At 35.4% G+C, this 15,341-nt stretch overlaps 2 protein-coding genes across 7 annotated transcripts in view; one reads left to right on the plus strand and one right to left on the minus strand.

Annotated features, from left to right (window-relative positions):
- Positions 1-1,042: 1,042 nt before the first annotated feature.
- LOC123320008 lies at positions 1,043-8,308 on the plus strand (the record flags this gene model as incomplete). Its single annotated transcript, XM_044907143.1, has 7 exons — positions 1,043-1,214; positions 1,691-1,826; positions 1,888-2,018; positions 2,822-2,947; positions 5,391-5,555; positions 5,617-5,841; positions 7,839-8,308. Coding segments are annotated over 7 exons (1,074 nt in total), but the record flags the coding sequence as incomplete, so codon positions are not given.
- Positions 8,309-12,169: 3,861 nt separating this feature from the next.
- LOC123319459 (band 7 protein AGAP004871) overlaps positions 12,170-15,341 on the minus strand; it is a 71,760-nt gene continuing 68,588 nt past the window's right edge. For all 6 annotated transcript variants that reach the window (XM_044906479.1, XM_044906473.1, XM_044906449.1 and 3 more), the window contains one exon: positions 12,170-12,536. In XM_044906479.1, coding sequence (XP_044762414.1) covers positions 12,438-12,536 — 99 coding nt within the window. In that variant the 3' untranslated portion in view covers positions 12,170-12,437. The remainder of the gene's footprint in view (positions 12,537-15,341) is intronic.

Genomic DNA, 15,341 nt, shown 5'->3' on the forward strand with positions numbered 1-15,341 from the left:
GAGTTCTGTGAAGTGGTCAGTGAAATGATTAACTGTAATCAAAACTACATGTTCGATATCTGTTAGTTTTTCTTACTAGTTTTCAAAATAAGTTATCGCAACACCTCTCATTCATACTCAAAATCAGTTCTCACTGGCAAAAACATTTTGAATACAGTTTTTGGAGTTTATGCTGTAGGTACTATACTATAGCGGAAGGATTCTGTGTTTATACGGCCTGACGAACGTACAGAATTGAATTTTACGAAGAATTCTTCACCTGTGAAAAAATCAACATGCGGAAACACTCGCACTTTTCAATGATCAAACATTCAGTTCAGCCCTGCTTCTTCCTATTTGTCTTCTGCACATTTCAACTACCTTCCTTCCTGTTATTGCGTAAATATGTTACATCCGCAACACCTTACTCTTAAATTGAGCATTAAATTAACGCCCATTCTTTAATTTGTCATTTATAATCGCGAGTCTATAAAAGAATCTTCATTCCGTACAGCTTTTCAAGAATTCCTCACGTGTTAATTTGTGATGATTCAGAACTGGGCCAGAATGGAAATTAAGAAAATCGTCGTTTTGTGCTTGTATTGTGTTGCCTTCACTGCTGGTATTGAGGAAAAATCGCCAAATATCAAGAGCCAACAGGTGAAAATGCTGAATCAGAGCAGATACGGAAGATGTGAGTAATTTTGAACTGTTCACTTCATCTCGGTATCATTACAATTGCTCCCTATAACTACGAGTTAGTAGTACTCATTCTGCCTCTAAAATAAAGGCACCTTTATACATAAGGTAAAAGGTACTCTTTCAATTCAATCAATATTAACGTTTTCCAACAATAAATCACCTGCTGCAATTTTGCCGCATCATCAATGAACACCCTGTATATACTATACCTCAAAATGCTGCATTACAGGAAAGCAGAATGTGGAAATTTTTTTGTATTCTATATAATTCATTCAAATTATTAGAGGTACACGTGTACCTGTACAGGTATCTACTGCAAAATAGCAATTATGTAGTATTGAATACTTCGATATAGATTTGATTTTTACAAAATCCCGTAGTTTTGTCCTTATTCACGTTGGTGCAATTCGATCGAGAAGAATGCTTTAGTTCTTCTGGAAACAGGGGCACTTGTTTGAGCGTTTTGGAATGCTCTCAAAGAGGAGGAACATCTGATGGAACTTGTGCGGCTGGTTATGGGACATGCTGTATCTGTAAGTATAGCTTTGAAAGCATTAGGAATAGGAACGTATAACGAGGCATACTTATCAATTGTTATTTCTTTGATTTTAGTCCAAGATCGAAATATTTGTTCATTAGTTAATGAATTTTTTTTAATACATTCTAGTTCATATAAAAAGTCTTTTTACATCAAAGGAATCTGGGGTCTGCAAGAAACTTTTTTCACCGAATAACATCAGGGCATAAATATTCTAAAATTCAAGAGAGCAGAGCTTCGAAAATCTCATTATTACGGCTCTTAAGATTCAAATGACCAATTTTTGATTATCACGTTAGTCACGTTCAACTGATGATTTTTTCGCTATCGTGGAAACAAAAAACTCGAAATTAAGTTCGATAAATTCGAATTACATAATTTGTTTCTCAATTTTTTTCACCCTGTTTTGGTTCAACCTCTCGTATGTGTCCTCCCTCAATTTTGGCATGATATGATTTTTTCTTGTCGAAGTTTTAAAGGCCTGTGGCTCAATCCTCCGAGAAAACAGAACACTCTTCGTCAATTACAACTATCCAGAACCTTATGATGGTATCGGAACTTGCCAAATAACCCTGCAAAAACTGAGTCCAGACATTTGCCAGTACAGGTAAATATCTTTTTTTTTAAATGAATTTCTGTCTAATGCATTTATACGTGTTGAATTTCAGGCTTGATTTCGATGAATTTCTTCTGATGGGACCTGAAAGTGAAAATCATATCTGTGAGAACGATCAGTTCATTATAGCAGGATCACCCGGGTCTGTACCAATCATTTGTGGCATGAACAGGGGAAATCATAGTAAGTTTTATAGAGTAAGGAACTCAAATAAATCAAGTGATATACAATATACATATACAAGGTAAGTCTCTGAGTCGTACAAATATTGTAACAGTAGATTGTTGAGGTCAAAAGATACACATACCGCTTTTTACGAATCGGCTCTATTCAAAAGATACAGGCTGTTGAAAAACCATAAAAAATGTTATTTTTAGTTCTATCTCACAAACAGTTTTATCGAATGAAATGAATTTCGGAATATAGTTTTTCATTTATTCGATGAATCTTTTTCGAACACAAGATATCACCCACGTCTTTTCCCATTATGACCATTACGTACCATAAAAATACCAAAAATTCAAAGAAACCAACCCTTGAAACGAATATTTGAACGTTTTGTAAAATAAAAGCATTCTTCATATTTTTTCGTATAATGCACCGTTTTCGAGTAATTTGATGTTCAAAAATCAAAAAGTATCTGTGAAATTTGAAAAATTTTTATTTTGCCAAATACAACCCTGTTCAAAAGATCCACAGATGATTAGTGTCACAAATCAAATCAGATTTAGAAGAGAATTTTGTTTCCTTAGGGGTGGCACAGCATCATAATGAAAACTTAAAATAGCTATATCATTTTATCAGGGCCGTATTGGAAAAAATGGTAAAGGAAAAAAGAGTTTCTTTCGTCCTCACGAGTCTACTGTTAAAATATTTGCACGAGTCAAATACTCACCCGGTTTTTTCAGTTTTCTTCAACTTTTTTGCTCATATAATTTATTTTATAAATCTTCTTTCAATGAAACTTCGCCCAAAATTTTTTCCAGTGTATATTGATGCTGGAAGCGACCCCCAAAATTCCATGGTACTCTCCGTGGTCACCAATGGAGAATCCTTCAATAGAACTTGGAAAATAAGAATTAGTCAGATTCCGTGCAGTTCTAATTATAAGGGTAAGAGTAAAATTCATCCCCTAGAAAGATGTTTCCCTTTTAGAACAAAGAAGAAAAAGTATAACTTTCGTTCTAAGGATTTGGTGTGTGAGTTTTCGTATGGCTGTAGCAGATTTCATTTAGAATTTCGAGGGAATGAAATTTACATTTCAACCCTTAAAAACACAGGGTGAATTCCTCGTTGAATTTGAGAACTCAGTGGAAGGAATACTCTCACAAAACGTTTTAGAAATGGTCATGGTTATTTTCACAGTGACAACATTTTTCCTTTTATTCTTCGAATTCATAAAGTGGTTTAAAGAAAAAGGCCAACAATACGCCACCAAAATATACAAATCAAATTTCAGATAGTGAATTTGGGAAAATGCAGAGTGAAAAATTGCAAAGCAACGATATTGACACAAACATAGGATTGATGAAATGAATAACTTTTTTTAATCTTCGAAGTACTTTACTCTAATTTCTCGAATATTTGTGTATCTCTGCGGATTTTGTGATGGGAAACGCGTATTTACACAAGATTAAGTTGCATCTTTTTTGTGTCACGCTGTATATAACTGTCTCTTTTTGTTTACATCGTCAACATGAAAACATCGTTTCACGTTCAAAATAAAACACATTGATCATCCTGTTATCGAGGCCTAACCAGCCATTTTCTAAATGAAACCATTGTTTCAACCATCTCCTGTATTTGCTAGGACTGTTTGATTTGTCAGGGGTCGGTGTGATTCTAACCGGCAAACACACACGTTTCCGTGATTAAGGATTCTATCAGAGCATTCCGATGGATGCACGTAACATATGCGGATTGGCTTGGTTACTGAAATTCACGTCCATTTAATTGAAGAATACCTGGCTTCAAGCACACTTTGAAATCGAATATTTGTCTGCGTGTCACAGCTCAATTGCACCGGAGCAATTTAGTCGAGAATATACTGCATTAGAGCACCTTTCCAGTCGGATTGAAATTGAATTGGAATCTACGATACATTCTGAGTGGGCGATCGATGCATATAATTATACCACATTCATTTTTATTCTAGCAGTCGGTTGGCCATGGAAATTTGACACATTTCACTCTGTATAGTACGAAAATGTGGGATTATGTTATGACGCTTGTCAAAACATTTTTGGGTTTTAAATCAACGCTATGTTGATCGTTCTACGTAAAAGTTTCTGTTATTACGTATTTTATCACAATGTCGAATCTCTTCGGAAAATATGTGACGAACATAATTGAAGTTTATACAAACTGATTGAAGGCATACCAAATCCAGTTATTTGCATGGAAAATACAAGAGATCAGTATAATATCATAATATGCACTAGCTTGAGGAGAATTAATGTTCGTTATCTTCTTTGGCTGAAGTTTGAATGCGTTACAAAAAATATTAACCCGAAGATGAAATGCATATGTTGCATTGTGGTTGGGAATGGGTATCTCCCGAAGGAATTAACAGATAATTACAAGAATGTTAAATTCTTCAACAAAAACCATCTTGCAATATAAGTAAAAGGAAATTAAAGGAAGTTTCGGTCAAGATTCATCTTTGAACAAAAATTTCACATGAACAAACAATAATAACCAGGACAACTGGCGTGTAATTGTGGCTGTTCATCTTAATGCTTTGATATAATAATAATAATTAGGTATTTATTGGTACCTTAAGACATTTACAATGTATAGGACAAGTTAAATGAAAAATATATAGAAAAATCAATTTTCGAAAACTTATTACAATCATCGAAAATCGTGTAGTAAACTTTTCGCATTAATTCACTCAAACATAAAATTATCAAATGCCACCACTTTTTTGGGTCTCCCAATAGAAGGAAATTCTTTGTCATCCCTCTTCATCCACAATCTTTCTGATTGTGGAAATATTCAGCTGAAATATAAGTCGTTTAGATTCAGATGAAACATTATATAAATTCTCTTACATTGAATATGTTCGCTACCGTCTGACGTATTGTGGATTTCAGAATATCAGGGAATAATTATTTGAATGAGCGGTCCTGAATTCTGAATAGCACTTCCTGAGACCCTGTCTCTTTTTTCGATCACTTTCGTCATTTTCGTATTAAGAATTGATATTAGTTGTGGCAACGACGTTATGACATTAACGGCATTTCATGAATGCCAACCTTACTCCGTTCTAGTTACAAAAACTTGAGAAAATTATTTCATGGCCAACCGACTGCTAAAATAAATGTGAATGGAGTATACTTAGTGACATTAGAGTTTTGCACCCAGGAAAAATTTCTTCAACTTAAGTATCGGACAACAGAATAAATGAACAATATTATTGATATTCAAGCGATGCTTAACCTTATTTAACGGGTGCAGGACATACTGAACGCCCAGAAAAAAAATTGGTTCGAATCTTACCACCATCTTTCCTAAGAACAAAGACTTAAGATTAAGAACTGACGGAAATTTCAGCCGATGAAGGGTGCCTGCAGTATTTTTCGTCTGTCAGCGGACAAATAACGTCCTTCAACTACGATCCTACCGAAGGACTTCAACTATCAAACCAGAACTACGGCATATGCATCAGACAAGACAGGAATTTTTGCGGGGTACAGTACACCCAGTGTCCAGATCCAGGTGAGAGGAAAATTGACGTTTTCCTGGGAATTTATGCACGTTATATACGGTCCTTTTTCAGAAAATGACCCAATTCAATCGTTCACGCTCAGCGGGAATTCCAATACCAACGTGCCTGCAATGGTGGGTAGTACAGGAAGTTCTAACTTCTGCCAATCTGATTACTTAATCATTCCGATGGTTTCTAATGTTGGTAGACCACCATCTGGTCCTTCGGCAAACGTTGACAGGATTTGTGGTGGTATTCTAAGCGCTGATGTCACCCTGAACCCGACGACTGTAAGAAGTGAGTCTATGATTTTTTTTTTTTATTATAGTTCACCTCACAATTCTGCTCTGGCATCACCTGATCATTCTATTCTATACCTTTGCTAGTATGTAGGTTCTCTTCTTTTGAATGACACCTCTTAATTATTTTTAGCAACTGAATTATCAATGCAGGGTGAGTCTTTGACTCGTACAAATATTTCAACAGTAGATTCTTGAGGACAAAAGAAACACTTTTTTCCTATACCATTTTTTCCGATTCAGCCCTGACAAAAATATATAGCCATTTTAAGTTTTCATAATGAGCTATGCCACCCCTGGCATAAGAATATTACCTTCAGAACATAGATATATAGACATGGACTGTGCCTTCCCTTTCTATCTATGCATGAAATACGGTCAAAAAAGTGACAGAGAGAAACGCACGTCGGGAATGCAGTTGTCTCTTTCTAGAGTAGTGATTGGTCCACACTCACCTCTATGTGAACAAAAAAGAGATACCTTCTCTCCCGACCATCATTTCTCTCTTTCTATAAAAAAAGCCAATTTCATGCTGACATTGCTCAGTCCATGTCTCTATGTCTATGCTTCAGAATAACGAGCTGAATCTATGACACCAGACATCTGTGGATCTTTCAAACTCAGTTGAATTAAGCCCAATTTTTCGAATATCACAGATATTTTGAACATTAAGTTACTAGAAAACTGCGTATTATACGAGAAATTGTGAGGATATTCATTAGAAAGCGCCCAACTTAGTTTCAATAGTTGGGATCTTTGAATTTTTGGTATATTTATGGTTCGTCATGGTCATAATGAGAAGACTGGAAGACGTGGGTAATATCTTGTGTTCAAAAAAGATTCATCGAATGAATGAAAAACTATATTCCAAAATTCATTTCATTCTATTAAACCGTTTGTGAGATAGAACTAAAAATATCATTTTTTCACGGTTTTTCAACAGCCTGTATCTTTCGAACCGAGCCGATTCGTAAAAAATAGTATAAAAAAAAGTGTTTTCTTTTGACCTCGGTAATCTATTTTTGAAATATTTGTACGAGTCAAAGACGGGACTTTTCCAAATGCAACACAGTATTTTGTTGCATGACTTTTGGCATAATCATCATTGCATAGTTTGAGAGAAATTCTTATGAAATTTTTCTTCAAATCACTGTCGAAATTTGAGGACAATAAACACGCTTATCTCAAAGGACCATAGAGGAGTCCTTAGCAGTATTAATCATATACAATTACTCGACATATCCATTATATAAACTACACAATCGGAAGGGATTAGTACTGAATTATCCCAAACAATAATCCCTCGTTGTAAATGAACCCTAATAGGAACAATTTATTGTTGGAAACAACAATATCCAATTAGCTATTTATGCCGTTTCCACGTAACGTCTCGAAAGATAATTTAGATTATGCTTTCGAATAGGAGCTCTTAAGATGGCTGAAACTTACCGAATTAGTAAAGTTCCTGAGACAACGATGCTATATAGAAACTTCCAATTGATGAAATTGATACAGAAGAACATTTCTGTTATGCCAGGTTAGGTTCCATTATACCAGCAAACAATTGGTAAAATTTATTGGAGAAACTCAATTATGCATCTCAGAATTAAAATAATGAATCCCACCGCTGTCTCCAATTCAAAAAATTCGTTCAAAAAATGTGATAACATGTGCAATCGGAAAAATGGAACATCGACCATGGGAAATATCTGTGTGCGATTACGAAAAAAAATTCCTGATTTCAGCAGAAAATAAAAAAATTCGATTTTTACATATTTCACATTTTCACATTAATGATTTTATTTAACCCTTTCCTGAATATCTTGGGCTTCTCATCTCAGCTACTGAAATCCAATATAATGTAAACCACACAACATTTCCCTTGAAGGCTTTCTAGCATCGTCACATCCCCCTCCCCCAATCCTCCCGTTTTAACACCTTATGTTAATTCCCACGAATAAGCATTGATTTCAATCATTGTTTTCTCCTTTCCAGGTATCGTGAAGCCCTTTCGTCTATGGTTTCACACGGATGGGGTGGAAGCCCCAGCAGATCGGGGAAACAAGGGATTCTGTCTGAACTACGTACAGCAGCCCTGCACGAGCGGCATTTAAATAACCACACGCGTCAGCAGGACGCTGTCAGGAGTGGCGTATCGCAGCCTGGTATGCAGGAGCGGAGTGAATTTCGTCGTGAATTTATGATTTCTGGACGCATTTCGAGGGTGGGATTTTTATGTACTGCTCGAAATACTGACGTTGTTTGATGGGTTGGAACTGAAAGTGTCGCTTTTATGTGTTTTTTGGGATATTCATTATTTGTGACGGCGCCTGTGGGGTCATAGGGGTAGGTGTTGCAGAATTAGCTCAACCTTTGGAATTTTATGGAATGTAACTTTAAAGTATGGAATATTGGGGAGAAATTAAGGGTGCTACCTTCCAATAATAAAGTTACTAAGAGACACTTCACTACTATCAATTTTTGTTATTCTTCTTCTGTTTTTTAATATGTTGTTTTTAGTTGTTGACTTTTCACCATATTATATGAGAGATTTTTTAGTTGTTTATTGTTAATGTATTGAATTATTGATTATATTATATTCTTGAAGTAAATATAAATATAAATGTAAGTTCATAAAATTTAATTTCTGGTTTTTGATTTCCCATTGAGGTTCAACTCTTCTTTATCTTAAACTCTATCTAGTTCTATATATCTACAATATAACGAAAGAGAGAGTATTCTGATTGTGGATATTGATTGAGATTCTTTCTGGATTCTGCATATCCTCAAACTTTTAAGGGTTTTCACTCCCAATCTCTGAAACAAAAAATTTAAATAAAGGATTTGCGTAAATTCTTGCAACTATTGATGTCAAATAAAAGCTACAATTCAGAAGACTTTGGGAAATTGATTTTCGTCAGATGAAGGAGTCTGATATAGAATCCGAAACGTAACTATATATAATTATAATTTCAAGGTTCTTTTTTCAGTTCATTGTCAGGCAAGAATTTTTTCTACTTGATTTGCTCCTGACAAATTAGTGCAAGAGTTTACGCAGCTGAAAATCGTTTTGTTTATAGAGATTGGGAGTGAAAACCCTAAAAAGTTTCAGGAAATATTCTGATTTTGTTTTGCCTTTTTGTTGGACCTGCAGACTCCATCAAGTAGAACCTTCATATTTCTGATTTCTTTGCTATGTAGTCAATACATCAGTACATATACAAAATCGTTTTTTATTTCTCTTTATACAGGGTGAGTCTTGGACTCGTACAAATATTTTAGCAGTAGATTCTTGAGGTCAAAAGAAACACCTTTTTGCTATAGCTATAGAGCTATATAGCTAGAAAATAAAAAGAATACTTTCATTTTACAAAACTTTCAAATATTCATTAGATAGCATCCAACTCAGTTTCAAGAGTTGGGTTCTTTGTATTTTTGGTATTTTTATGGTACGTAATGGTCATAATGAGAAAACTGGAAGACGTGGGTGATATCTCGTGTTCGAAAAAGATTCACCGAATATATGAAAAACTATATTGGGAACTTCATTTCATTCGATGAAACCGTTGAGAAATAGAACTGAAAATAATTTTTTTATGGTTTTTCAACAGCCTGCATCTCTTACACCGAGCTGATTCTGAAAAAATGGTAAAGGAAAAAAGTGTTTCTTTTGACACAAGAATCTACTGTCAAAGATTCATTTTGTATATTATAACATGAAAGCAGATTATCTGATTTTCTTTAATTTTTCAGCAGTGTAGTTTGACTTACGGATAAAATGGAGCCCTTTCGAAGTGTAGCAATTTTCCTGTTCTATTTCACTTCATAATAATGAAGCAGCAACAAAATCACGATTTTCAATGAAACCCAACTTAAATGAACAGTGTGGTCAGCTGAAAAACATACGATGAAAATAATACAGATAATATCAGTTGCTACAATAATTGCTTGAGAAGATCAAAACCCCTAGGAAACTCTGGAATGCACTCGGTTAGAATCTCATCCAGCGAGATGGAAAAACTGTCGTATCCCAGATCTTTTCCCGGAATTCCATCCCTACCTCGGAATTATTTCGCTTTTTCGTGATACGACACATAATACCTGAGAGACCAGTGGCAAAGAAATAGGATCCGGTCTCCAATCTGCGAAATAATGAATTCGTGGGCGTAGAATGAAAATCAAATTGTCGTTTCTGACTCGACAAAATAATTATTTTTCTCTCGGGCTGACTTCAAGAACGGTTTCTTTCCTTTTAATCAGTCGTAATGGCCTTGGAATTCTTCGAACACGATGCTGAAGCTTTCTCATTAAAATCCTTCCGTTATGAAAAGAAAGAAATGATGTAACAAGGGAGACTTCACTATTCACCCTTTGACCATCAACGTTTACATTCTTTCAATAAATTACCACGGAGAAGAAGGATGAAACTCTAGAACAGGTCCAGCAGTTCAAATACTTGGGAAGCTTTATAAATACTAGGGCTAACCTGGACAAGAAAATAGACAACCGTATCAATTCAGCATTACAGGCATTCTGGAAGCTAAAGGACAGAGTATTTTGATCTCAATCTGAAGACCAAAACAGCTGTTTACAAAGCAGAGTGGTCCTCCCAACGCTTTTTTACGGAAGCGAAAGCTGGACACTCTACAGGCGACATATTAAACAGCTTGAACAAACGCAACAACGTCATCTAAGACAAATAATGCACATCAGATGGATCCACGAAATTTCAGCAGAAGTCTTGCAGCGCGCGAGTAGTATAACAATTGAGACTCAAATAACGAGAGCCCGACTCAGATGGAGCGCCACCTTCTGAGGATGCCAGACACAAGACTGCCCAAAATAGCTCTGTATGGTGAATTCACAGAGGGAGCCCGAAAACCAGCAGGACAGTATAAGTGGTTTAAGGATATACTGCATCAATCCCTAAAATCAGTTAATGCCAATCATAACTAGGAACAACTAGTGTTAGACAGATCACAGTGGAGGTCTTTGGTCCACCAAATTAAAATAGAGACTCGAGAAGATCTGGTTGGTGACTATCCATGCCCGGAGAGTGGAAGGATCTGTAGGCCACGGTTGGGTCTCTTCAGTCACTGGAGGGCACACAGTCGCAAGTAGCCCTAGGAAATTAGGGTTTGATAGCACCGATTTTTTTTCAATATTTTTGTAGGTTTATTCTCGGTAACGGCATACAGCAATGAATTAATGAACGGAAAAGAGGTTCCATTGACAAAAAACAATTTTAAATGAATAATCAAACAGTACTAAGCAAAAGTACTTTTATTAAACCCTTCATTACGGTTTGATGTTCAGAAAAAATGGAAATAATGATCAAATGTCTAATCCTAGCTCCATTCATGAATGCCCTGTTTAGACCGTCCAACTCCATCTGCATCACCCAATTTTAATTACATTTCCACCAAGGAGAATTGAACAAATGACGCGTGTCATAATTGCAAAAACTCCGTCTCTATCTGTAGGAAAACTCCCTTGTTCGAGGTAAATTGGATGAAAATTGGGAAGGGGGAACATTCACTGGATTAATCATTTCTATTCAGATGGGTACGAATAAGATGATTCCCCTGAAAGTGTACACAATGCAATCGGTTGCCATTTACGAGCTGGAAAAAGATGGAACTATGGCACTTACCTTGAACAAAGGGCTTCTTATTCCGTCTGAAATGTTCTTTGGGAAATTGCGTCTAATCTGGACTGCTGCTATTCAATCTTGAGACGGAACTAGTATTAATCCCATTCGGACTTGTCTGATGATAGTTATTCAGTTGATTTTTGTCGAATTTCAATGTCTGAACAAGCGTTTGTATATTAGTTTAGGGTATAATCGACTTGAAGAAGACCAAGTTTGTGTCTTCACTACACAGAAACTATTCTACAAAGGACACTCTCGATTTTTTTCTAGATAGATTAACTATTCAAAAATATCCTCTGAAAATTTCATGACCTCAGTGCAACCATTTGATTCTGACGAATTTTTGAATGACCCCATTTTCGAAGTTTAAATGTCGACAATCTTACCCCAGAAAAATCATTGTAAAGATATTTTTAAATGACCCCATTTTTCCCAAATTTTCGAAGCCGATTTTTCGACACGTGTGTCTCCCAGAAAAACCATCGTAGATGTGAAGCTGATAAATGTTCTGCAAGTGTGCAAGTGACCCCATTTTTTTCGGTATTTTACCCCTCCAAGAAAAATCATAGTTAGATGTGTTGGGTGAAGTGCAAATTAATTTTTTTTGCGTCTGGATTTCAGAAACAGGATCGAATGCTGGATATTTTGATAGGTTCCACAGCCACTCAACAAAAACGTTGCCTTACCATACTTTATTTAATAATTCTTAAATTACAGTGTCCACACATGACATATAGAATACTGATATAAATTTGAAACATCATATATAATATTATATATTATTTTATAATAATCCTTAAAATCTCAATACATATGTGCAAGTACAAGTGAAAAAACTTACATTCAAGTGGTGTCAGAGATTTGGCTCTGGGTTATCTTTCAATCTCAATGACTGCGAGTCCTTTTACAGAGGCATGGTTGAATTTTTTCCTCTCACGAATCTACATAGCTTCTTTGGCCTTCATGAAATACGTTATCATATCAATCGGTAAAGGAAAAACAATCGTGGAATTCTTCTCCGCTGATATTGTGTTAAGAGTCTGCGTAATTTCAAAGAATATTCATTATTCGTTTGGTCATTGGCCAAATGGTCACTGATCAAAAATCAAAAAGCATGAATTATTTCATGAAATTATTAATATTATTTTTGATCAGTTGCATGATAAAATATGATGGATGAAAGCATTTCGAGTTGAACTCTGAGATTGAAATTCATGGAGCAATTTTAAGTGATGCAATGATTTATGTTGCAAAAATAAAATGCCATATTCAATTGTGCCAGTGTCATGACCTAATGAGTGAAGTTGAACTGTACAAATGAAAATTCATTCACCTTGCTGAAGCTATTTTGTTTGCTTCGTTGCGTTAATGCATATTTCCTCATTCTCAAGATTTTTCGAAAACGTATTCAACAATTGGCCATAATCTAAATTGATTCTTTCCTGTCTAAGTTAGAATAAAATGAATCCTTCAATTTATTGTTCGCCGCTTTCTGGAATATTGGGTAACATAATATATGACAATATGTTCTGGGCATGAAAAATATCTTAGGAATTATTAGGACAATGTAACAGATTCCTTTAGGCGTGTTCCTATTGGGTATATCATATATTGAGTCACGTTTTCACTAGAGTATGCATTGATTTATGGTCAGGGTACGAACCATTGTGAACGACTATAATGGCTGTATTTATGAGGCAGTAAAACTGATGGTGTTACCACAGATTCAACATTGGAGCATCGATTTTGCATAGGTTGTTTTCACTATGTTTTGTAACATATGTTTCAGGACACTTTTGACGGCTCCAAAATACTTTATTGTCCAACAAGGACGGTAAGAAGGAATGATATTTGGGTGGGAGATGAACCAATGAACTTCTCAAGCTAATTTTTCACAGCAATCTCGAAACAAATTGTTTTCATCTATGAGTAAGGAGTTATTTTATGACTGATCATAAAATAACTGGTTTACACCATATGGAATGGGAAACACAGAAAGTACAGGGTGTCCCAGGATATCAGAAACTGGAAGAGCTAGGGTAAAAGCGATGGCAGGATTGTTACATATAGAGGAAAAATTGAAACAAATTTATTTGCGTGGGTCAGTCGTGAACCCTTATCCTTCCTTATATTCGTTTACGTTTTCAAACTGCTCGACTATGATACGCTTTTAAAGGTGTAGTCTACGGAAGGAATAGAAGGAAGAATTGGGGGATTATACCCTTGCAACTTTATCGTCCATCGTTAAATTTCCAGTGTATGCTGGTTGGAAAGAGTAGAGAAAATTGATATCGACCCTGATATCTCCATTATGCCAGGGGGTGTAAACACAGTCTCACTCAGAAAATTGGTCTTATCAAGTGATTTATGTGTAATTAAGTATATTTCTTCAGTTGTGAAAACCGTAAAATTGTTACAGGTTTAAGCCAGTACAATTTCTCAAAAACCCTCAATGCTCATTGCAATTTTTTTCGAGTTCATGTTTCGAACGCCCAATACAAACAAGTCCTTAGATTTTTGAAGTGAAAATGTGCTTAGAGTCACACATTAATTCTCTGAAGTGATTATTGAGGAATAGTTCATAGATGAGGAGAATCAAAGTTAGTACATCTCATTTTTGGTGGCAGCGGTCAGAGTACATTGCCAAATTTTTCCTGGTTGGGCTGATATATCAAATAGACTTCATCCTTGGAAGCCCCATCTTTTAATTGGACGCTGTGTTAATAGCAACCTGAAATTATACTCTTTCATCTCTCCCCTTATCCGCAATTAGAAAATGATGAACATTTCTTTAATTGCTCCAGCACCAGTATCCCATATGTTACGTGCTTGAACTGTTGATGATATTGCTTGGTTAAAATTCACGTAAAGCACGAGGGAATGAAATGAACACTACCCCGATCGTAGCTAGACTATCACCTTAATATCCTGTGATATATGAACCTAAGGCATGAGAGGAGCATTGATAATTTATTGAAATATAATGCCAGATTTTTTCTGACTCAAATTTCGGACTGAACATTCATTTCAACCTAACCCTCACTGGCGTTCGAAGAGCAGAGTCAAATTTTTCACCTCAAACTTTATCATTTCAGCAAGTTCCAGTCCTTCACCCTGATAATTGAATTTTAGAAGCGACGCCACATATTCATTGCTCTCATAAACAGCAAAGTTTCACGGTGTCCTCGAATTTTTGGTCATGAAAAAGGGTTCATGGCAAGTTTACGTCCAGCCATGTTTATTAGATTAGATCGCAGTTATTTCTCCCATACGGTTACCATTCGTCATTTTGACGTATCGTGATGAACGTATCGTCATTCTCTATAACTGTTTGACGATTTTTCTGATAATTATTGAACTGGTCGATTTTTGGAGGGGTTTCAAAGCTTCTTTATCAGATGTGGAAATAACTTATATTTGTGTCCCAAAACTTTGAAAAATAAATAAATGTAAAAGTTTTCTGAAGAAATCTGTTCAAAATATTTTTGGGAAGTGAACTTTATGAACTATGCATGAAACAGCAAAATAAATGAAGTTTTCTGAAGAAATCTGTTGAGAATTTTTGTGGGAAGTGAACTATCTATATCAACCATGCATAAAACAGCAATAGGGTGATATGTATAATTTGCCTTTAGTACCTATACCGTTTGCTTTTGTTGATAGATTAGTTTTTCGAGCATACGATATTCTTCTCAGAATATATTGAAACTGAATATCGGTTCATCATTTCTTCAGACGCTTCCATTGTTTTTGATAAGGATACTTAGATTGAAAAAAATTTTTGAGAGTAGGTACCCTGTTAGTAGTACGATGTTTTGACAAAATTCATGGTGTGACTAGTTGAT

Source organism: Coccinella septempunctata, chromosome 1 (genome assembly GCF_907165205.1).
Source record: "Coccinella septempunctata chromosome 1, icCocSept1.1, whole genome shotgun sequence".
Lineage (NCBI taxonomy): Eukaryota > Metazoa > Arthropoda > Insecta > Coleoptera > Coccinellidae > Coccinella > Coccinella septempunctata.